At 41.9% G+C, this 24858-nt stretch overlaps 1 protein-coding gene across 7 annotated transcripts in view; it reads right to left on the bottom strand.

Annotated features, from left to right (window-relative positions):
* Zfh2 (Zn finger homeodomain 2) overlaps positions 1–24858 on the bottom strand; it is a 370912-nt gene that overhangs the window by 22621 nt on the left and 323433 nt on the right. Inside the window, exon 9 of one of the 7 annotated variants that reach the window (XM_071708344.1) lies at positions 7118–7188. The exons of the other annotated variants lie outside the window; for them this stretch is intronic. Within the exon in view, the coding sequence (XP_071564445.1) occupies positions 7118–7188 (71 nt within the window). The remainder of the gene's footprint in view (positions 1–7117; positions 7189–24858) is intronic. 7 annotated transcript variants of the gene reach the window in all.

Here is a 24858-nt window from a genome sequence, read left to right on the forward strand (position 1 = left end):
AAATGGCGGTACTTAGGACCATATCCAGAAATTGCCGTCTGGTCTATTTACACGTGCTCTGTGTACAAGCGCGTATACGCGCGTACGTGTGTAGGCGCGCCCGTGTATGCGCGCAAGGAGAGAAGAATCTCGGGGAGAGACGAGGATGATTTAGTAATGAAGATATTAACGGACCGAAAGCGCGCCACAGAATACCGAGATTCAACTATCTAACTGCTGACATAACTCACGTTTATGACTCCGCGGCGGCCGTTTCTTTCCACAGCCTTCGACCAACGACGCTATCCCTGTTCTTTCCTGCGCTCCAGTTACACGCCCGTAATTAATGCCGGCGTGGGAGAAGTCAGAAGCAAAGTCCTTGCGCTAAAATTACTTATCGAAAGCAAAGAAGTTCCATTTTACGCGCAGCGTTTCCGGTTTGAACCTATAGATAGCCTTTTCTCTTTCGTTTAATTATCTAAAAGTACCTTACTGTACCTAAAATTCGTATCTCTAATTATAGAGATATTAAATATCGAAATAATTCGTATTCAAGTGTTGAACATTTCATTACAGCTTAAGTCTTAGAAATGTAAATAGATAATATAATCTTGCCTTGCAATTAAATGTAAATTGACCTCAATCAAAATTTTAGAAGCTTGTATACTAGAGTATATATTCAAAGTTAAAAATCTCATTACATGTGTAAAGGAAAATTTATTTCGAAGTATGTAAATCAAAGAATGTATAATCAAAATCTGAAATGTCGAAGCATTTTCAGAAGCTTTAACGAGTTATTTAATTATGGTCATATTAATATCTTACTATCTACTTTTAAATAATACTACGTTAACTTTATCAAGCACAATCAACTACAACACGAATCTATTTCGCATAGGTCGTGGGCGTTTCATGCGTGAAATAGCTCGCTGTGATCTCACGCGGCAGGAAATTTACGGATATCGCGTCTCGCGGCGCGTAGATCTTAATGCGAAGAGCCGCCCTCTCCGCCGCGTTAACAGCAAGATGGTCTAAGGGTCGGTGACGGCATCGGGAAGCGAGGGAGGGAGGGGAGGCGAAAAGAGCGGAGCAGAGAATAGGTTTCAGTGGGGTACATTAGCGGAGTTATGCCCCCGAAGGCACGGCCGGCTACGCTGTATATCTTGGTTATTTTTTATTACTGCCCCTGGCAACACATACAAGTCCGTGGAAAGGGCGATTTTTCCATCTATCGGGCCCCTTCCTCGCACCGTGCAAAGAAGGCAACTACACGTGATATTTTTCGTCATTATTTTACACTTACACTGTGCAAATTGTTCATTGACTTATAATTATTGCAACTGAAAAATTCTTAATAATTTGTTGATGTATCTGCATTAAATCTTTGTAAAGGCGAATGCCGATCGAATTCGATCAACGCTGATCGAATTCTTGTGGTAATATTTTTACCGTATTCTTTATGCGATATAGGGAAAGAATAATTAATATTATGTGAAATAGTCATATATAGCATGACAATGATATATGTGTAAAAAAGTCTGCAAAATATCGGGGATATTGGAATCGGTCTCTGTAGTAAGGCGACTAAAGTAAGGCGACGTCGCGCAACATTAACTACCTCAAAATCAATTTTTTTTTCAACGGAGATTCGTCAATGCCATTGACCCAATGGGACTCCATATGTCGGTTTCGAATCGTGTTTTCTACGCGCCACGTTTCAGGCACGGATGATAGAGGGTATCTCAGGGGTGAGGGTTGTTTTTTATATTTATGGCGCCGAGGTGGGGTGGTAACCGGGAGGGTAGCGTTAATGCGCGCCCTTTTTTTACGTTAATAACCATGCGTGATAGGCGAGCGTAGTGAGAAAAGTCGGAATGAGGGGTTAGCCGATGATTTCACGTGGGGGATATTTTGGACGGACTGCTTTACACGCGTCGTGAGTGCGGTATTTTGTATTTTGAAAATTTTATATGTACGTTTCCCTGCTGTAGAGTTCTTGAAACATTATACAGTAGACCCCCATATAACATGGATTCGCGTAACACGACGGAAAAATTTTAATATATTTGTTTTAAAGTAAAATAAAAAATATTTTACTATTATATCTTTAATATTCAGTTTACATCTTTTATAATAAACTTTTTCATCTTTTATAAATATGTGTATTTCCATATGCATACATAATCCATATAAGTATATATAATTTATGTGACTCGTATAACATCGATTTATATAATACGGAACGTTTCCCCCGTGTTATACGAGGGTCTACTGTGCTTTCATTCGTAGATAGAATGATAGGAAAAGAAATATGTGAATTAAGTATTAACAGCACTTATATTAAATACAGATAACAAGATTTAAAAAGACTGTTATTAATATTATTACTTATTACGTGAGATATAATATAAATTTGAACACTTTCAAACTAAATGTGTAGAGATTTCTTATTAATAACGAAATTATTTATATACTTCAATAAATATCTCAGCCTGATGGCGATTCGACAGCGAGTTTTCTTAACTAAATAATATAAATCCATTATTTTATGACACACGTACCCTACGTAGGGATAAACTTGTGACTTCGTTATACATAATGACAAAGTGAAACTAAGAGGGTTGCTATACCGCGAAGGTTGAGTCGATGACAGGTCATCTCGAAAGCAGGGACATTGAATGACGGTGGAAACTTTTCGCGTTATTTCTTTATTTCTTTCTCCCACGAGCGATCGTCATTTCAGTAAATGACTACGTTGCGTGGATCAATCATTGGAAAACTAAAACTTTTATCGGCGGCTTCCACTAACCGCTCGCTTTTTTTTGCACTCGTATAATAGCAAATTCAAAGAATAAATGTGAATATTTAAGAAGCATTTTGTAATTGTCTTTTGTGTAATAGAATCGACGATTTGCGATATTTATTAGCAAATAAAAATATATTAAATATGTAGTTAGTGACATTTTTTTGAAATTTGCGTAACTTTGATAATTTTACGCTCATATAGTTATTTGTCATATAGTTATTTGTCGTTATCAATTTCATCAAAGTACATGATTAAAGGAAAAGAATAATGCAATAATACTCTATATATTAAATAATTGCGTGCGTTAGTAATTTTTATCATTATTGTTGTAATATTTTATCACTACAGATATGTATGAAAAAGATTACAAATCTGAAACTTTCATGTGTTCGATAAAGTAGTTTTTTCGAAAATATTTTCAAAAATTTTAAAGATTGTAATAATCTTATTAATCCTTTTTTTCGTGCAATTGTAGAAAAAGGATATAGATCACTATTCGCGTGCATATTTGAAGAGTTATTATTATCGATATACTGCGTGGAGGATCGAGGGATGAGTTCCCTCACCGGGGTTGTACGTACGCACTCCTATTATATGCCCCTTTATTCTTCGCATCGCGGGGGCATGTCATTTGCGGGTGTAGGGTGGATGCAAGTGGGAGGCGACAAAAAAAATAGCTTTATGTCACGAGGGATCATTACAGACTTTTTTCAAGGGGGTCGAAAAGTGGCAGGGTCAGGGATGACCCCTGACCTTGCGCACAGTTGTAGTCGAGTAGTCGTAGTAGTCGTTTACCGTGACGATCGTGTGCAGCGAGACTCGTGTACCGAATCACATATGCAAATGAGAGAATCACACGCCTTCATCATTCTTTTTTTAGAAAAGAATCCTATGCGTATAAAAATAGAGATTGCCATAGAGAAAATTATTTCCTCGAACGCGATGGAATATTCATTATGCATATAGTAAATTATGGCGAAAGTATCTATGAATTGTTTTAAAACGTACAGGAGATATCATTCATCTATAAAGGATGCCCCAATAATTTCAAAGCTGTGGGCGGAATAAATAAGATTTTTAATGAATTAAGATTGAAAAATTAAGTTAATAAAATTTAATTCTTTAAATTCAATTTAACTTCAACGGAATTCTAATGGCAGAAGAAGAATTTAATGTTGAAGATTAGGAAATGATTAACAAACAATGAAAGAATATATGTAAAAGAATAAAACTACTCGCCTTTAAAACACATAGATAAACGAAAATATTGTAAGACTGGATCGCTCCGCGTAAGACAAGCTAGATTCAAAGCTGGCACAGAACGACGCAATGAAATATAAGTAAAAAGTTTCGAGGTTCGCTTCTCGACGCTTCTCTGCCTAAATTTCCTTTCTCCTCGTTGCGAGCGTGTTAACAATGTTTTCCGTTCGAAACGTTTATTCGGGACGATTTAATCCCAGCGCGGGCGACGAACTCGGGGCCGGCGTGCCTCGCCGTGACATTTCGCTACACGTCGCAGCCGAGACAACGGTCGCAACAGTCACGGAAGAGCATCCGTAGGACGGGGCGGACGAGGCGACGAGGAAGAGGCGGAGAGTCATTTCGATCGGGATGTCGTTTTCACGCTCGGCACCGTGTCTTCTCGAACGTGGCACATTGTTTAGTCGATACGTCACTCTCGCGAATCGTTGTGTACCAACGCGGCAAGATTCGCGATCCTCCGGAAGGTGTAACTGCATCTATTCACGTATACTCGCATCTCTCCGCGCCGCGCGCATTTCGCTCTCTCGCCCCGGCCTCGATTCGCCCGGATCGCCGGCGCGGACTTCAAAGCGAGGACGTCTCATTATTGGACTTTCCTTCTCCTTGACATTATCCCCCGTGCGACGGCCGCCCACTTTCCACCCCGTTCTTCCAGTTTGTCGAAGAGCTTACTTCTGTGCGATGGTATACCGTGACCGGGCGATAATGACGATGCCGGGTGTAATTGGATGCCCGTCAAGCGCGGAAACTATTTGAAATATCGTGCGAAACACGGATAGTCGTCTCGGATAGTGTACAGCGCACGATCGTAGAATGTCATTATTGAATTTTCGTCTTGCTACAATGGGTGAAAGATATATAGGAAATACAAGTAAAATAAATCCATAATTATTTATGAAATCTGTGTAGAGAAGTTTGTAATTAAAGTTACGTAATTATAAAAAAAGTATTTTTTGTAAGAAGCAAGAACATGCTAAAATTTTTAACTATTATAATTAATTAATTATTATACGGTAATTAAAGCAATCATTTACTAAAGTTAGCATTTTATTAGTTCAAGTTCTTATTATGAATTGAAATAATACACTCTTCATTTGAGAACGATTGAGAGTATTTGAAAATTTACATTTTAATATTTCCAATATAAGTACATTGAAAGAACGGTAGTTGATGTATCTAGCAAAAGATTTTATTATCCAACATCTAAATATTTCTCACAACTGATCATTTAACATGTTGAAACATCCATGAAATATTGATAAAATAAATGACAAACGTACATCGCGATAGATCTTGTCGCACGATCGAAATAGTACGAAACTAACCGAATTGCACGAATAAATGTATAAAATTGTATAGGCGTAACGTTGGTATATCTGGAGAAATCAATGCGGTTCATAAGCAGGGATATAAATCATTGAGCAGACGAACGATACAGTATCAGAGTATCTGTATCCACAAAGGTAGTACATTTATAACTATCGATTTTTTAGGCTACCTTTATCCATATGTATAGTCAAGCGATGCTTCGCTATGACCATTTATCTATCATTATGACCGTTTAAACTTTTGTTACAACGAAATCTAATATGCTAAATATATTCCGAGATATTTCGCTTTATTCCGTACAAATATATTTCTGCACGTAGAAAGAGAATTCTCAGTCATTAAAATTCAACTTGATAGTTTTAAGAATTCTGTACAAGTTTCAGCACTTCAGTTTGAGAATACTTGATTTGCTTTCTACTATTTTACAATTCAGTTACGTTCACGAATGTTGCAAATGAATTATTTTTTAAATACGTATCATAGTTATTCACTGACGTACCTACGTAACTCTTACATAATAATTAATAATATTACTAAATTTAAAAAGTTGGACATGCTTCTCTTTCTAGTTAGGGTTTCTGCTGCTTTCAAGACTCATGCTAGGGACAATACATCTCGCACAGATGCAAATTAACAATCGCGATGCGCTCATTTGCATGGAAGGGTGGGTCGTGCTCGAAGAACCTGAGGGGTGGCACATCGACTAGGGTATTGGAAAAGAAACTTAAAGCAAGCATCAGCGCGCGGTTTCGAGTTACTACGACAAAAAAAAAGTGATTCCGCAGAGTAGGCGGGGATTTAATTCGATGGCTAATTTCGCAGGCGACAAAAAGTCGCGCGCGTGTAGAGTGGTCGAGGGAGGAGGAAAGGAAAAAAAAAACAACAGAAACGCTCGTGTGCGGTTCGAAGGGGCTCGGAAAAGTAATCAGGATGCTGAGACCAGTGTCGGCGGAGGGTTTGGCGGAGGCCCGTGAAAACGAATTACAGCGATTTAAAGTTTCACCTCCTCGCCGACCACCTTCTCCACCAATCAAGCACCCTCATGCTGTCTTTTCCCTCGTGGGGTATGACCATTCTCCGTGCCCATTCCGCGCGGCGGCCCTTCGCAGGTTGTTTCGAAGATGACAAGAGAAAAGGAAATAGTGTCACGCGGGGAGACAAATTCGCGTCGTCGTGGGTGGAAAGTTTCTTTCAACCCCCGCGGTGCGCCGAACGGTGCCCGTACGCCGTTCGTCGTAACGCGAAATTTATCAAAGCACACTGTAAAGCTCTTTCTCCGTTGGAGACTCGCGGCGTTTTGTACGTTCGTACGTTCGTAAATTTTATTACGTAAGCGCTGATTACCCCAAAAACGCAGACGTCCGATAGATCCACGCAGACAACATATTGGCGGTGAAGTTAAGATGTATATTGTCAGGTATAACTATTCAGTTATTATTTATAATCACATTTTTTGATTCCGAAAATAAATTCAATTCGTCAGAAGTTATATAAGTACATTTTATCGCACTGTTTGTAAAATCGCTGCCGTAAACGTATATTTTGCTTAAGATAGGCATAAAGGAATTATTATATTTTTACTGTTTATGTGGAAAATGTTTTGAGTGGAAATTTTGAGTATAAATTATACATTTATCAACCTCAGTCACACATCGCGCACCGCCTAAACCGCGTTACGTCGTGGCTCTATCGGGCGAATCAAACACACTGATAACTTTGAATAACATTTATCGTACTGACCTGTTGATGGCCAGGACGCGACTGAGGTTGGGAGAGAGCCTGGCCTGCATGGTCTACTTGCACCGCTGAAACTGTCACAAGCATTTGGCATTTTATTTCATTGCGCTAGGGTTTCATGGTCATTTTTTTTTTCTTACGGGAATGGGAGACACGCGGATGGGATGAGATGGGTGGAAACCGGAAGCAGATGGACATCTCAGAATCACGCATTGCCAAGGAACTCTACCTGGACTTGGAAGCAGGTCGAAAGGCTTCGCGAAATGTCGTCTTGTTGCGACCAATGTTGCGCGTTTTCTATTCATATATATTTTTTAGTTTATTTACTCCGGAGAAACGACATTACAGGCCAAACTCTCTCTCCGCCTCGACGCCTCCAACATCAATGTGTAGAATTCTTTCACAACCTCGTTCTGATTGCCGTCATAGACAGTGGCCTCTACTTGGCCACTATTGTTACAAGTTACAGTAGCAACGCTGACACGCGACTTTTATCTCTATAGGTATCTGAAAACCTTGGAAAATGCACACGAGGGCGATTGATGCGGGTAAGGCTACGTTAGAAAAAATATGACATATTTGTCATATCTTACAGTTATATCATGTGCAATTAAAAAAATTGACCAGTATTTGCAAAAGAATCGGAAGAGCAACTCGGAATCTCAAACTTAAATTTTATTAATCAATTCTTGAGAGTGCACATTTCTCTATTGTATTTATTTCAATGCCTTCACGGGCATACACGCTTGTCGTCGTCACAGCGTTGCTACATTCAAATAGACTTAATAGACAATGTGAATGTTGAATGTCGAGCGTCGTTTTCAACATCCTTCATGCATTAACATCATATTAAATATCAAAAGTGTTGCAAGCAGCAAGATAAATATGTTTCTAACATTGCAACGCTTAAATATCGATGTCACGAGCGTTGACAAAGAAATCCTACATTTGTTTGGAATAACAATAACTAATCTTAGAATGGTTAGATTTGTTAGAATGTGTTCTTGTACAAGACCGCCTCGGATAGCTAGCAGTCGGTCCTTCTCTTCATGCAGACATTTTTACCCTTCGACCTTCGACTCCGAAGCGAGAAACTCGTTGCCTCGTCGGAATGGCAACACTGTAGTTAAGTATCTGCATGCAACAGCCTAACGTATAATTAAGACGTATCACGAAGAGCGTATAAAGTCCGTTCGACGTGTGGTATTAAATCAATCCTTTTTCGCTGGATGGGATAGCGCGCCGCTTCTGTTTCTGATCGAACGTTTCGCTTATTCGATTCATTATAAATTGTGCAATACATTGAAATAGATACATGCTATTTGCATAATTAAATTTTGAGATAAGGATGGAATAATTTCATTTTTTAAATTGTTTAAACATTTTACGTGACTGTGTAATTTTGAACAGTAACTTATTCAGATTTAGATTCTTCTGATTTTCAATTTTTTAAATTTTTCTTTTAAGCAGAACGACTCAATGGTGAGAAAAGCGATACGCGAGGAGGAAAGAAAAAAAGAACGTTGGAATGAATCTTTGCAGAAGCACGGCGAGGCGCGGGATGATCTAGCGATGGAATTTGGTTAAACAGTCGTCGACGACGGTCGGGCTCGGGTGCTTAATAAAAATCGAAGTCGTTCGTTGCGGTCCCCTGGCCCCCTTTCCTCTCACACGTTCTGCGGTCAAGAGGCGAAGCCAACTTGGAGCACATTGTTCTCCTTCTCTCTCTCTCTCCCCGTATTCGTTTGCGTTCTCGCACACACGTTGTAAAATACGTGTCTCTCGATTTTGCACGTGTGTCCACCTACACAAGCGTGCCCGCGCTCTCGTCTGTCCTCGTACACTCACGTGCGTGCGTATGTGCGCGCGTGTACGTGTGCGGAGCGCGCGAGTTGGCCACGAGTACGGTAGCGATACGTTTCTCCGACAAATAAATAAAACGAAACCGTAAGCGAGGGAATAAAATGTGATTTACAACGGTGGAAAGACAATGGCCGAGGCTCTGCACGATAATGTATGCGGATGGCGCGGACTGGTACCCGGGGATACTGACTTCTGATTGGTCGTGCCCCGACGCCACCGCTACAACGGAAAGCGATAAATAACTGCGAGCAGATAAAACCTTTCTTTCTGCCTTCGGGCTTAGCCTGGGCACTCTTGGCATCGGGCTTAGCACTTGCTCGGAGCGCTTCTGTCCCTCTTTCTCTTCCTCCTTCCCGATTCCTTACCGCGCAACCCGTCTCTCCGGAACACCCTTCCTTCTCTTGCCTCTTTCCCTGCTTCTTCTCTTTTCTCCCGCTCGTTGTTTCCCGCGGCTCGCCTTCATCGAGCGATTTCGATTCGTGAGGGCCGTCTCGCACGACAGTCGTCATCGTATGCGATACGTCACGTCCCCTTTTTGTCCTATTTATCCTACTTCTCCCTTATCCTACTCTCGCCCTATTTAAAATCCAGTTTTCAGAATCGTATTATCTTCATTTCGAGAAATAAGAGAATTACGAAAGTATTTCATGCAAAATTCAACTAATTTGTTAGTCGAGAGACATTTATTATAAAGAAAAGAATTGAATTCGTTTGATGTTCCATTTATATCGCTATTCCACTAGGGACTAAATTAGACTAGCGTTAAACAAGTTTCCATCACTATTTATCATGTAACACTTTAAGGTAATTTCGTAAGGTAGCTAACGATCTTTTCGAATCAGCTGTCGCTTTTGATGAGGTTTCATCCTTCGCTCCGTATTATCACCGCGCTCTGAGTTTACCCTAAGCTAAGAGGGTACTGTGTCGAAAATGGACGGCGATGTAAATTTTTTCCCGCCGTTGGCACCAGGGTGTCGGAAACAATGAAGGGCGACGTTACGAAGACGATCGATCGTTTGCAGGGGTCGGCGCGGTGACTGAAGTTCACTGGGGAAGTTTGGCCGAAGGGCTGACCGAGAGAGATGCTTGGCTTTACAGAAACATGATATGCTCCCCCTGCGACAGCTTGTTAAAAAATGTCTAATGGCCGATCTCGCCGCGCACTCTGATCCGGAAGACCCTTCGTAAAAGCCCAGCTTCTAATTTACGAATCGTTGCGAATAATATTTTCCCCGCGCGGTTATTAGTACAGAGTTTTATAATTACATCATTTTGAAAAAGTTGAGGTTGTGATAAATCGCGTCTCATCTGCAATCCTCTCTTTGTAAAAGTATCGTCGATACTATGAAAAACCGCCAATTGCGATTTCCGTGAATTAATTATATGCAGTGGCATTGGAAATGCTTGCCAACGAATTCGGACGCATTTAATTAAAAATCGCGAATTATCCGGAGTTACGTTCGACGGTTCACGGCGCGTAGAAATGGATGGTGTGGTAAAGGGTTCTGCAGCGAAATATATTGTACAAACGGCTTGGCGAGGGGATGGTACGGAGGGATGCAATTATTTAAAACAGCAATCACGGAAATGAGAAAGCGGATTGGATAGGTCCGCCATCTCTCGTTCGAGGACGAATATTCGGCCGGGCCTGCCAGGCGGAAAAATTCTCTAAAGGCTTTTCTTCCGGGCCGACAGGCAGCAATGCCAGCCCAAAAATCAAACGCGCGCGCGAGGGTTCATCCGCCTTTCGTTTTTCCTGCTCGCGGATCGTAATCCCGTCAGTTTTATTTGTACGTATGCTCGGTTTTGTGTAGGGTGAAATTCTATTTTGCGAGGCACGGCCTTTTTCACGAGGAAATTAGCTTAATGAAGATATTGTATTTTCGCACTTTTGCGCGATAAATGAGGAAAATTAATTTCTCACGATTTCTAGTCCTAATCTCTTTTATTGAAACATTTCTTTGTTGTTTTTTGCATTCGTCAACTAAAATATATGCAATTATTATTATTATTATTCGATTTTTATTATTACGACTAAGATTCTTCTCTGCGATTGTCATTATGTGTACAAATGTAACACTTTTTTCCTTTATATTTATCCCCCTTTTTCTCTCTATATTTACTATTCCAATTTTATCAGATTCTTTAATTTTATGAGCAAAAGAACAGTGCAGTCAATCGATCGATTTTTCGATGGTAAGAGCTGAAAAATGAATGCTCTGTATGAAAAAGAGGGTGCTGAGAATAACGCGAATTAGTCCCGAAGGATCAAAGCTTTCGACTGAGTCCACATAATTAAAAATTTACGAGTTTGTCGATCATGGCTTCCCCTATCTTTGCCATTCATAAAATTCATAAAATTCATCCGACATTTCGTCGTTGTATGTAAGATACGTTATAACCCGAGGCTGTAATCAGCTTCACATAACAAATCACTTATTGAAAGGCTATGGAAAGGATTTCGCTAGAATCATATATCTTAAAAAAACTTTTCCGTAAGAACTCACCATGCTATAAACGTGCAAGTTGACACCAATAATTTTATGCATTTAGCTGATCTCCCGCATTTGTACACGCGCAGTACATTTCTCAATACTTAATAATTTAAGGTGCGTGCAATCGAATGTTCAAAGTATGTATTATTGCGTGTTTACATTGTTAATAATTATTATTAACGGTAACTCATACGTATGATTAAGCTGCATTGTCACGAAAGCTAGTGCGACTAACGGATGAATAACGGATCCTACGTAGATACGGATAAACGTACCGCATATAAATGGCAATTGGCGGCGATCGTTTGCCACACAATGGCACACGTGTACAATGTGTTTTCGAAATAATGGAACCGCCGGATAATCACGTGCACGACTCGAGCACGGTCAACTCTCGTCTCCGGCCATATTGCTCCGCGCGCTAAATCATATTAGGTTTATTGTCGCGACATGATCGATGAACGACGTCATCCGGCGATTACGCAGATTACGCCGAGGATCTCTATATTTGCTCACATGCGATCGTGTAGCGATGTAGGTGAAATCTACAACGGCCCCACCCTGTCCGAATCCGGCCCCTCGCGAAGGTGAATCCTGGACGTTCCCTTCAGCGGGGACCCTCTTGAAAATTCGCCGTCGTCTTTTGTGTTTGCCGCGACGTCGAGAGAGCTACTTTCGACGGGGACATTTGTTATTGGCTCGGATGATCGATCGCCTCTCCTCGATAATAGTCCGTTTACGTTAAAAGCGAAAGGAAAATGGCTCTGCGGGGTCACGGCGAATCGGACGTTGGACGTCGCCAGATTTAGCTCGTAAGGTCTTAATAAATTAATGCGATCGATTTGCGATAGTTACCTTAATAATAAATATCGAGTTAATGTAATAATAAGTTTGATGGGCAAATTTAACTACACGTAATATGAGACGACTAATAAATTACCATGTTTGCTGGTCTCTTAGCTTTTTCATAGTGAACATTGTTCTTCAGGTATCTTCGGTATGGATAGGAATAAACTGTACAATAGATAAAAGTTTTAATTTTTTTTTTAGATATAATTCGATTTGAAGGATTCTATTTTATTTAGTCTTGCTATATAAAATACAGATACGACGAAGTGGTAGGATTATCGCATCGCAGAGAACTTTTAATTAAAAGAAATTCGTCGACTACTAATTTTGTTCAACGTAAATTAAATTTAACAAACTCGAGCGAGCTCGTGGCCGTAACAAGCAACATGTTTGCGGGAATTGCGAGTATCCATCTCGACCGATCTCCAGCTAACTTTCCACCCTGTTAAGTGTCTCGTCTCTGAGACGCAATCTCCCCATTTCTTATTCTCTTTTTCGTGGTTAGCTGGTCGCGCAGGCGAACAAGCTGTTATGCCCGAGGTAACGGAAGGCCCTTCTTAAAAGAGGGGCAGCCGGTATCGGGAGTTTAATATTCTCGTGGAAGCGTCTTACCCCTCTTTCACGACGGGGTGGCTTTTCGTACTCCGTCCGGGTCCTTCCGCTCTCCGCGAACCCCGCGCTGCCGCTGTGTTCCTCGCGGCTGGCTTCGAATTTTAATAACTCCGGGAATGCTCAGAATCCAATAATGTCCTCTCCGCCGTTTCTCTCTCTCTCTCTCTCTCTCTCTCTCTCTCTCTGTCTCTCTTTCTCTCTCACACACACACTCTCTCAATATGTCTGTCTCTCTTTCTTTTTCTCATAGTAGATACGTAGTGTCGCACACACGTGCGCCGCTCGTTCGCTTATGCGGCTTACATACGGAAGAGAGCAGCTCGCGCAGCCCGTCCGCCTTATCCATCCCTGAAATTCCACCCTCACGGACTCGCGACCCCGTGTGTCCTGCCTGACCCTCTTCCGGCTATCTATCGGCAGCGCTCCTGGAAATCTCATATTCTAGAATGACGACGCGAATTTAACTCCCCCGTCCCTTACCCCCGGCACCAGTGCGGTGTCCTGTCGGAATATTCCTATCTCCACCCTCGAAATATCCTGCATATACCCGCGGCAAGTCGATTATGAATACGTACGCCTTCGTGCCCCGACGACGTACGTAACTGGAGACGTAAAGTTTTATGAAAAGTCGAGGACGAGTTCCGAGAGTTGAAATTATAATGGAAATGGATGGTCGCTTAGCATTATTATAGTTCTTTTTTTCCAAGGCAAAACAATACAAGAGATTTTATAACTACTTCAACTGTGATGTTGGTAAAATGGATATTTAATTGAATTCGAGAATTTAATCCAGTTAAATATATACAGCGTGCAGCAAAATTGTGATTGAAATGAAGCACATTTATCTTAGAGATTCGATAACATTTTTCAGGAGATATATGAAAACTGATTATATTTTCTAAAAAAATAATGCATCGTGACGAGAATAACGTAAAGATATACAAAAATCTATTCTAAAATTTTGAATATAATCGAGTTCTTCAATAGTATTATAAACATCTGTTTTACAATTTATTACGGTTGAAATGGAATATTACAGTATTTTCACACTGTCTGATTTTTCAGTTGACTGTCTTTAATTCTGGTCAATCTCTTTTTCCGTTTTTTCACGAATTTCAAGAATGCTTTACCCCCCCCCCCCCTTCTTCGACGTAGATGAGATCCATCTGCGATTTCTGAGTATGCCTGCGGCGATAAATGCCCGCGACCGCGAGTCCGCGTCGCAGAAACGCGTAGGGATGCTTTTCGATGTCGCGGAACGAGAATCGAAATCGAGGGAAAGAAGCAAACTCCCAGTGCCGGTAATGGTCGGGGAACGGCTGAAGGGATGAGCTTCGAGGAATAAGGTAAGGATAATCGAAGCAATCGAACGGCGGGCGGCGGTGCCGTTCGTGGGAGTCGAGGGCGTTGGGCCGCGAAATGAATTCCACCCCTCGGCGGAGGGTGGAAAAAAGGGGCACCCGTCGCGCCGGTTTCGCATACTCGCACACTCGCTGCACGTATATGCGCGAGAGCGCACACCACTATCGTTACCGTACGAGACGGCCGGGGCTGCTGGGAGAATGATAACGCCGCGTTAGAACGAAGATTTGTGAATACATTAGAGAAAATGCGTGGGGTCCTTGGGGAGGGCGCGCGAAAGGGAGGACTCTGAGGAATGGCAGGATGGTTCGTTCCCGGAGGAAAACGCTCGGGAATCCTCCTCCGCGCCCGCCCGGGTATTTATCTTCCACCGATCGCGCTGGGGTCGCGTCCCTGGAAAGTCAACGAACTTCGTTCTCTATCTCTCTCCCCGCTCTCCCTCTCTCCCTCTCTTCTTCTCGCGGCTCCAGAATTGCGAGCAATGTAATTTTTTTTGTCAACGACTTCTCGCTCTCGGGCTTCCCCGCGAGATTTTGTGCGTCTGCAGTCTCTCCACGCTTCTATTGAATGCCTTTGTGATTTGGCGCGGATCTTGGTTTTTTTCCAGAGACGTAATCCCAACAACTTGAACGATTTATTACGTTTCGTCATGTAGCAGTTTGGTAATATCAGTTTCAACTTTATTAATCTGATAAAACTAGCTTTCTTTAACGAATAATTAATGGTCGTCAAAACCTATTTTAGTTAAGGATTTGTCAATTGTAAAACAATTTAATATTTTGCTTGGAGGATAAAATATGTACAGTTATGTAGATTCTCTTACTGCCGCTGGCCTTCTTTAGTAACAACAAAGGATCACTCGCTCGTGTGTCTGATAAGAGGTCTCGATTAACCGCGCTAGGGTTCCCGTCCGCTCCGTGTGAATTATCGTTCGCGTAATCAACGATCGGCGCGCTTAAAGAGCGCCAAATCTCGCGACAGTGATAAAAAGAGCCGTCGGTATTACGAAGGTGGAGACACACCGTTTCGGGCCGCGCGTGTTCCTTCTTTCGCCCTCCGCTCCGATCCGCCCGTCGGTCCTCTCCTCCCGCTCGTTCACTCTCCCGGCGAGAGACTGATGGCGGTTTATATTACGCGGATTCATATTACCACCAATTAAACTCCTATACTACCTCGGGCCCATGGTGTTCATACGTTATACTGGGGGATGCGAGACGTTGGTACCTGGTGCACGGCTATATATGCGGCCACGAGATCTTATATAGGGTGGCTGAGTTACAAACTTGTGGTGAATCGACTTGTAGATGCGACAGTTATTGCTGGTCGTTATAATTTTTTGCGATCTTTGTCGTATCAGCGAGCATACAATTATTAATATCACTATCATTTTCGAACGGTCGTCTGTTTAGAGTGGATTATTTGTTTAAAAAATAATTGTCTCTCCCGTTATATCGACCGAATAAAGTAAATTTGAGTATGGCGAGGAAGCGGCATTTATCATGATTACGTAGGAAGGATTCCGATCGCGCGGGAGTTGAGATTTCTTTGTATATCGATTTCGGTCTCTCTTCTCATGAAGCATCGACTTTCTGATTAACAACGTGCCAAGCATTTCCACTTCATCATGACGGCCGTTATCGCGCCTAAAGGATAACATTTGCTCCTTCGTAAACGACTCGATGACCTTTGCGTGCAACGGTCTGTCTTGCGAAAAGTCCCTGGGCGAGGTGACTCGCAATTAGAGGTAAAAGTCATGGTGCCCGGAACGGAGCGGAGAATGAGGCTCTGGAAACGGATTGGTGGGGCAAGTACGGAATCACGTGGAATTAATGACGATTTCGATCCTCGGTATCGGCGGGTGATCCTCGACATGGTGCAAGGATGAAAGATCGCGAAAGATCAAGGCTACGTCAAAGACCGACTTCATTTCGTTCTGGGTCAAATGAGTTCGAAGGTTGACACGAGTCAAGCTGCGATTATTTACCGCACGATTGACACATTAATTCGACGTAAATTGCAACAGAATCTCTCTTTTCATAATTATATGTATATATATATATATATATATATTTATTATATGTGAACGATATGTTTATCTAATCAATTCTCATCTTTAGAGATCTTTTAATATGTTCAAACAGATAACTCTTGATAAGTACTGATAATTTAAAGAGCACAGTTCGTAAAAGGATAGATTTAATTAAAGATTAAAATAATAAGGAAAAAGTACTTATATTCCAATTAAAATTGCCTCATTCTTTCATTGTGCCAGCTAAATTAAAGATAATAGCAAATTACTGTCCCCGGATAATTCTAGTGAACTGTAAATTGCGATTCTCTGCCGGAGCACCCGGTATGTACGAATGCAAGGATACCTCCGCGAGAGAGGAGACATTAATATTAAGCGTCCCCACTCGAGCTGCAGGAAGATCGCCGATAAGGTTTTTATAGTGCGGCCGGGTGGCAGACTCGTGCACTGCCAAATCACGCGTTCTCCACCTTATATCGAAATTCAGCGACGTGCTTGGAACTATCATCAAGATTTAAACAGTGAATATCACTTTAAACAACGCGCGACAGAATATCGAGGATAAAATGGGAATAGCTTAATATCGGATATTTATAACATATCGAATTTATAATACTTTATATTGTCTTTAATTTTTTTACTGGAATATGAATATATTTCTCTGTAGAGTTAGGTTCTTTAGGATCTAGTGGATCTATTGTGGCGTACTGGAAATACATTCGATCGTGTCCATCGGACAGTTATTATTAAAGTCGCGACAATACGATGTAACAAGTCGTATAACAATATCAGACGAGTCGTTATATCGCGCCACGCTTCTTTATGCTGATTCAGCGAGACGCACGTGCAAGTTGTCCCTTTGAATTTATTGTGTAGCATTGCCTTAAATGCGAGATTGAAATGTACCGGGTAAAAAATTATGGTTTTAAATTATGTGCGGGTTGCTCCGGGGCCGTTGAGTCTACAATGATCATCGGGTCCGCGTTATCAATAATTCATGTTTGAGTCGATAATGGTAATCTCGATGAAGAAATTACATATAATATCCAATTTTTTAAAACTTGCAAACGTTTTTGCGATTTATCATTTATGTAAATCTCGTTATTCTGGCCTGCTCAAGGAACGCGGGCATATTTCAAAAGTTTAGTCGGATATATAAAACGGTTCTTTGCGATCTACGTGGATCCGAACGATATTCTTTGTAATGACCTCTGTCTAAAATTAGCAAATTAGACACAATGGACTGGGCTAGGACGAGTCATCAATTTCGCGGACTCCAGGACGGCACCTAAGACAGTGAAGTCCTCTACCCGGATTCTCAGAACTCATTTCAATACCTTGGTATAATTCTATGCCGACTGACTGGCGACTTCTTTCACGTGGTGCATTCGAAGATTTCGAAATTACGAGTTAAATCGACCACGGCTGATAGTTACATATACATACGTAATCATCTCTTAAAACGTATATCTCATACTCTAATTTTTCCACATAATAGACATCAATAAATTAGACCAGAATTTAATTTAATACATGGAACTTTGCATAAATAATATACGAGACAATTATTGCATGTGTAAGCCATAAAAGTTAAGTATTCACGATTAGTAGACATTTTTCTTCGTATTCATCGAGGTGCACGCCCATCTTAATTGTCCCATAAATATTTGCTCATTGTACGATCGTGACCCCCAACGCAAGCTCAACATTTTATCGGCGATGCGCCAGTTAGCAAGCGGACGGCAATGACTGGGTGATGGCGGGAATTCAGCGCTGGTTAGCCCGAAGCTCCTCCGGGATTGAAAGTTCACTGGCATTGGGATTATCGTGAGGGCAACGATACGTGCGAATCACGTCGCGAGTCACGGCCCCTTTCGTGACCGACGCTCGTGAATGCCGATGGGCGTATTCGTGTGTACGTCAGAAAGGAAGGATCGATCCTGAGGATCGAGGAGCCGGGCTGCGTCCGTACGGAGGCAGCGGTAGCGGTTTTCTCTCCTGTGGCGATTAACATGCCATTATGACGAAACCGCACATTAAATACCGGTTGCGAGGGAATTAAATAATGATTGAAAGGCGCGTTTATTATCGTCCCGCGAAAGTGAAGAATCACGGTCTAGAATTCTGTCAATCCAGCGGTACTCCATCCTCCCCTGTCGAGAAAAGAGAACGCAGGATTCTTTGCCGAATGGCATCGTTAAAATCGCTCAAGTCCCGTTGCACTCGCGGAACATAATGGGCCTTTGAATTTGCGTAATTGTTTGCCCTCAATGAAATTTAAATGACAAAAAGTGTTTAACGTGATGCGCCGTAATTTTATGCAGTTTATAAAAAATTATAAACGAAGTCTGGGATAATCTAGGAAATAGATCCGTTATGTTTAACAATATTAATTTATGTAATGCTTTCTACAGTTAGTTGGATTATTATCACTATTAATATACTTCATATTTCATTATTATTTATCGAAACAACATACTTAACGTTAGTGTAAGAATTTTGCTATTCTAGCAAAGATTGAAATATCTTGTCATATCCTGCATGCCGAGAATATTTGTTTAGGAGCGATCGCTTCTTCTTTCCTTCGTTTCTATAAACGCACCACCGGAGCCACGAACCGAAACTCTTATCTTACGTAGGGAGGGGGAGGACTGTAACTTTTAATTCGTCTGCCAAGTTTCCTCGACCGCAAGCTCGACGACCGTGGCTTGTTTAGCTTTCGTAGGGACCAGGGCGAGATAAATAAGAAGACGAAGTGTCGGCGAGAGAGGAAAAAGAAAAGGAGGTTGAGGAAGGGGATGATAGAGGAGGAGAACTGTCTAGAGAGGGAAGGGGACAGCGAGAGCGGCGGGCAAGTGCCCCCTTTGTAGTCGGTGGGTGATAATTTTTAATCAGTGCGTCGTAGCTCTGCCATGAAGGAACCCGCTCCTTTGTGCTCCTTTCGCGAGGAACCAAGCATGAAAGAGAAGATATTGACCGAGGATCGCAAGGCGGAAGGACAATAGTTTCGGGATAATTGGAAGAGGTTGGGGGTTCTGGATCGGCGAGCACATAATCGCGTAACCCTGATTTTCAATAGGATCTTTTTGCGCGGGTCCGAGGACCGTGCTTCTTTCGCCGCATTATCGGCAGCGGGAGATTGTATCATAATGAAGAAGTGTTTCTTAAATGCATTCATGTCCGTCCCGACGAACATCGTTACAAGAATAGCCTTTATAAATTTTGTTTAGGACGTCTGTTTGCGTTAAGATTAAATTTTTTTATTTTTTGAAGCAAATATTCACGATAGAATTCACAAGGAAAAACTAGATTTATAGGACTGTTATAATACTGTCCTGCGTGATCGAAGGGTCAAAAGAAAACTTTCTCAAGAGCTACAAAAACGTAGCTCCTTCAACAGGCTAGGTTATTAACGTCTCGAAGGTCTCAGAATTATGAAAATGTGGTCTTTGAGAGAAAATATTTCTTTACTATATTTATATTCGCAAAGTATTAAGATTATCAATTTGGCGAGCTCAAAGATATTTTTGTGACGAGTAACATTTTACGTTCAAGGAAGAACAAATTACTTGAATTAAAAGATCACCCTAATAATGTCTTGTTAGAGATATAGAATGAATGATACTGCCTGAATACGCTTTTTATTCTCGCATAGCGTAGATCGATGGTTAATGAAGTTAACAGAACGAGCGACTCGCGTGCAGGAAATGGTTCTTCATTGAATTAATAAATCATGCCGGCGTATTCGCGGGCATAATTGGAGGTTCATGATTTTCGAAACTATCCGCGGCCGACGCTACCGGCCGATTAATCTACAGAGTGATTTACTCGAATTAGTGAAACTATTTCTTTGCACGGCGATATTTTCGAACGTTAGAGACTTGACGAGCCATGCAAACCGCGATGACGGCGATTATCGATGTTTTCCCGAAAACGGCCGGTGTTCATGCCTCGTTCGTATCCATCACTGGATGGGGGTTCTATATATGGCGTGGGTGAGGAACCAGGTATACGTGTTTGCGTATAAAGGGAATACATCGGCGGTATGTTGGGGCGAGGGGGAGTCAGAGAGGGAAAGGGAGGACAGCGGCGCATTCCAAGCCCATTCAGACGGCTATGCTCGACGTTGTCAGACATGCTCACAGACAGACGGTCAGACGCTCGGACGAACCTTTTCTCAATCAGGCCAATGCATTTTAAGTTAATTGTCTCGCGCTGTCGGTATTCCGTCGTTATCTTTGTCTCGTTTTATTAAAACAGGGTGGAACAATAGTCGTGACAGGAAGAGGTAAGAAAATTTCCTGTCGATTTCTATTTTTTTTTAGACATCTCTGAAAATAGCTTCTGAGAAAGAAATCTGCGCCCTTTGCGTTTTAGGCAAAAAAGGGTTTTTTTCAAACTTGATATAAAAAAGAGGGTAGGCAAGAAAAGGAAAATGTTCGAACATTGATGCGGCTACGCTTTCTGCCTTGATAATGTAGGTACATTGTCATCAATTAGCTCTTAAATTTCTCTTAACGGTTCTACTGAATTTCTATTAAGGCAAAATTAGATTCCGATACGTTGGTCACGCTGTAATCGCGGAAGCTCGCGGATGTAATTCGTTCTCATCATGTAGACTGTGCTGTAACTCATGACAACCTAATTGCAATAACGGCAATTATTGTGAATGAAATGTATGGTTCATGATAGCTTCGTGATTGGTAGTAAACATCAAGTGTAGTATCTCAAGATTTTTCAACGAAGTTTTGCGAGTTTAGGCTACGAGAAAGTCAATCTTTCGCAGAGCAATAATTTGGGTTAAAAATTACAACTTTCTTCCTATTATAACTGATTCACGCGAAACAATCTTGCGTTAATGAATAATATGGATCTAATTTAACTCGTAATTTAACCCGTTTTCAACGGATTAACCCTCGTCGTCGTTGCACCGCGAAATCTTCGCGATATTAGATCCGACGAAGGAGAGATTTAACAAGAAAGGAGGGTGGGGGGGAGACGGATCAAAGGTAGAGATGGACCAGACGTCTCTCTCGCATACCACCAATATCTCCGCACGAAGTCCTTAGTGGCTCCGTTGGACAGCCACGGCGATGACGCGACACTACCGGAGTTAAGTGGCGAAACGCGCGGGCAAAAAGCCGTATGAAAAACCGAGGGCGAAGCGGCTGAAACAAAGGAGGTGCGGAGGTGTGACGAAACGACGAGGGAGAAAGCCCGAGAAGGAGGAGAAAGACAGGAGGAGGTGAGACGGCGAGATCTCAGGCTTGCCGACCAAGTCTCTCATCCTCGTCTCTTCTATCTACCGTTCGTGAAAACGACGATCCTTCAAAAAATTCATTCCCGCCGCGCGATCGTCGCATCGAGCCCCTTCTTTCTCTCTATCCGATGCGATTTCCTACCTAATGATCTCGAGGCACCCTCGAGAGACGACGACGACGACGACGACGACGACAACGACGATAACGACGCGGGAAAAACAGGTTCGTTGCGAGCGGAAAAGCGTGCTCGCTCGCCGATCGCTCTTTTCCTTAAATTCGATTGCGACGAGAAGCATCGTTCGACGACGATCGGAGATGCGAATTTCAATCTTCGTCTTTCCAATAGAACTAAAGTATCCCCTGCGCTGCGGCACGCGTTAGAGATTACCCGATATCGCGTTGTTAAATTGAAAGTAAATCAACGTTAATTCGGAAGTACGGAGAGAGTTTCCAGTTATCTTCTTTACACAATCGTCCGATCGCGTTAACGATGTCCAAGACAGATATTTGGGACAATTATGCAATACGAAATATAAATGCAGATCTGCTATCTTAAATATAAAAGAAAAAAAAAAGAAAGATGGTTTTTGTACGTGTAACGTTCATCGACCGCGCGAGGGAGCTTGATCAGAGCTGGCGAAGATTATTGGAGCGGGCTGACGTGGGTCGGGATAAAAATTATTTTTCGCCTTGATTGAGATCTCCTGGGAGCAAGTCCGTGAGATCGTGCGTGTGCGCGGCGCGGTACAGCATCCCTGCCCTATGAAATATCAATGGCTTATTACTAATGTAATCTTTCGCTCAATACTCGATGATTGCTGGACACACAGATCCTGTTATATCCGTTAGACTCACTACAACGTCGCTCTAGGATCTATGAACGTTTCGCCTGCCCGCATAGCTATAGTCTAGTTAATCAAAGATTCTACTGCATTAAAGCAAAGAAGAGTAATGAAGAGGCTGTCGGGATAATTTAATTGAAGATTCATAAAAATAGCTGTTAGCATTAAGACTTCAAGCGGGAAGCTACTTTAATAAATAATTATTTATTTGCTTGGAATGGAGAAAAGAGGATAATAAATGATGATTGATTAATTTTATTTCATACGTTAGATATATATAACTAATATACAACAACGTATATCTGTATGAAAGAGCTTCAAGGAAAATGCGACTAGATCTCGAGCGCCGCGCCGCAGAGATGCGAACCACCGAAGGAGAATTCTAAATTCTCAGACACTGACGAGTAAATGTGTGTGAACGTGATACGAGCAGGGACGAGGAGAATGACACGGATGGCTTCGTGTACGAGGGTGAAAAAAAGTAATCGAAATAAATCCAAGAGACCAAGTCGCGAGCAGACTTGCATGCCAAGCGGCCATTTTTAAAACTCCACCGGGAAAATAAGAAAAACTCATCAAGTAGGGATGATTGCCGTTCCATCCACCCCCGACAGCGAGCCACTGGCAACCCTCTTCACCCTCGGGAACCACCTCCAGCTCTATAATACTACCACTACTGCTGCCTGGCTATAATCTAGGCTCCCTTATAGATCTCGAGGAATTCGCCTACGGGTTATTGTCCAAGTATCTGCGTACTGCTACGTTCAATAATCGAAGAATACTGAGTATATTAAAGATATTCTCGGCGTCGTTCTCCCACGTTACAATCTTTTCTGAAGAAGTTTGACGGATTGTTGCCAGGAAGTTTGTAACGAGCATTCTTCTTCGTTACAACTTAATGGAACAATATTGATTTTCATGCGTTTTTTATTGCAGTGCGACAGTTTATACGAACATAATACGTAATATGTTATTATATGCTAATGTCTCAATTCTAAATTAGTCTCCAGACTCTGCACCCATTTTCCATTAAATTATGTAACATAAAAATGTTATTTCTTATATTATATCCGTCACGTGCAACCGCATCTCTACTCTAGTTCTTAACAATGTGACGTGTCTTGATATTTCGTTAAGTGGTTCTGGTTTCCTTTTTATATGAACATAATACGTAATATGTATTGTATGCTAATATCTCAACTCTGAATTAGTCTCTAAACTCTGCACCCGTTTTCCATTAAATTATGTAACATGATTGTTATTTCTTATCCGTCACGTGCATCTCCAATTCTTAATAGAATGTGACGTATCTTGACATTTCGTTAAGTGGCTCTGGTTTCCTTAAACTTCAATTTTAAGAAAATGACATATTCACGTCCACAATGAACAACGAATTAATATTGTTAAGATTGCAGATTCCTGCACTCATTCCTACAAAATACGTTGTCTCTGTCCCTGTTAGTTTCGCATGCGCTTAGGGCGATGGCTCATTCCTACGTGACTTTCCGTAGAATCCGGAATTTTCTGCGACGATCAAGGAATATTTTTATGAGCACGGCGTCGGTACGTGTACACGAATGTGTCCGCCTATATATACATACATATACATACATACATACATACATACATACATACATATATATATTTCTCATGTAATACGATACGACGGGCGGCGGTGCACGACCTCGATACGAGCTAATTTCGAATTCGAGCCCCTTCCCTCTGTCGTCCTACCTGAGTGGAGCGCCGTAGCTCGGTCTCGGAGAAAAATCTCATTTTCTTCGCCCTAAGGGCTCCCCCAAGAGCCACCGTCTCGCACGACCCTGCGCGAGCGCCCGCGAGCCCGGCCAATATTTGCCTAAGGAAATTCAGAAAAGTTTACACACGAGCCCCGGAGCCGGCTGCCTTCCAAGCCGGGGTTTTTCTTCAAGTCAATTTTCTTTCTCCCTCTCCCCCTTCCCCCCTCGACCCACCGTATCCTCCCTCGCGCGCCAACCTCCGAGAGAGAGCCGCCCTCCTTAATAATATCCTCCGCGCGAGAAGATAGCGAGGAGGCTACGCGAAACGCAAACGCGCGTAAGAAATTGATCGCGAGATACATTACCTTCCATTACGGCGAGTACACAGTATCTCGCGGGCGATATAGAGTATCGCGTGGATCTGCTGGAGAATATTTTCTGGGCAGATTCCGCGGCGATTTGAAGACGACTCGCGTTCAACGGGAATTTCCAGGCATCAGGCGTGGAAACTTTGCGTGAATTAGAATTTCGTGATATAATACAACTAAGGAGTACAAAGGATTTATTGATGTATTCCTCATTGATTCCTGCTTGAATTTAATTTTATTCTCCCGAGTATTGCAGACTTCAATTAGATTCGAAATTGAATATCGTCAATTTAATCGTGATACCTCGTGCATATTTCGTGTAAG

The sequence above is a fragment of the Temnothorax nylanderi genome, unplaced genomic scaffold (genome assembly GCF_030848795.1).
Source record: "Temnothorax nylanderi isolate EJ_2023f unplaced genomic scaffold, tnyl_v1.0 TNYL_tig0066_pilon, whole genome shotgun sequence".
Classification (NCBI taxonomy): Eukaryota; Metazoa; Arthropoda; class Insecta; order Hymenoptera; family Formicidae; genus Temnothorax; species Temnothorax nylanderi.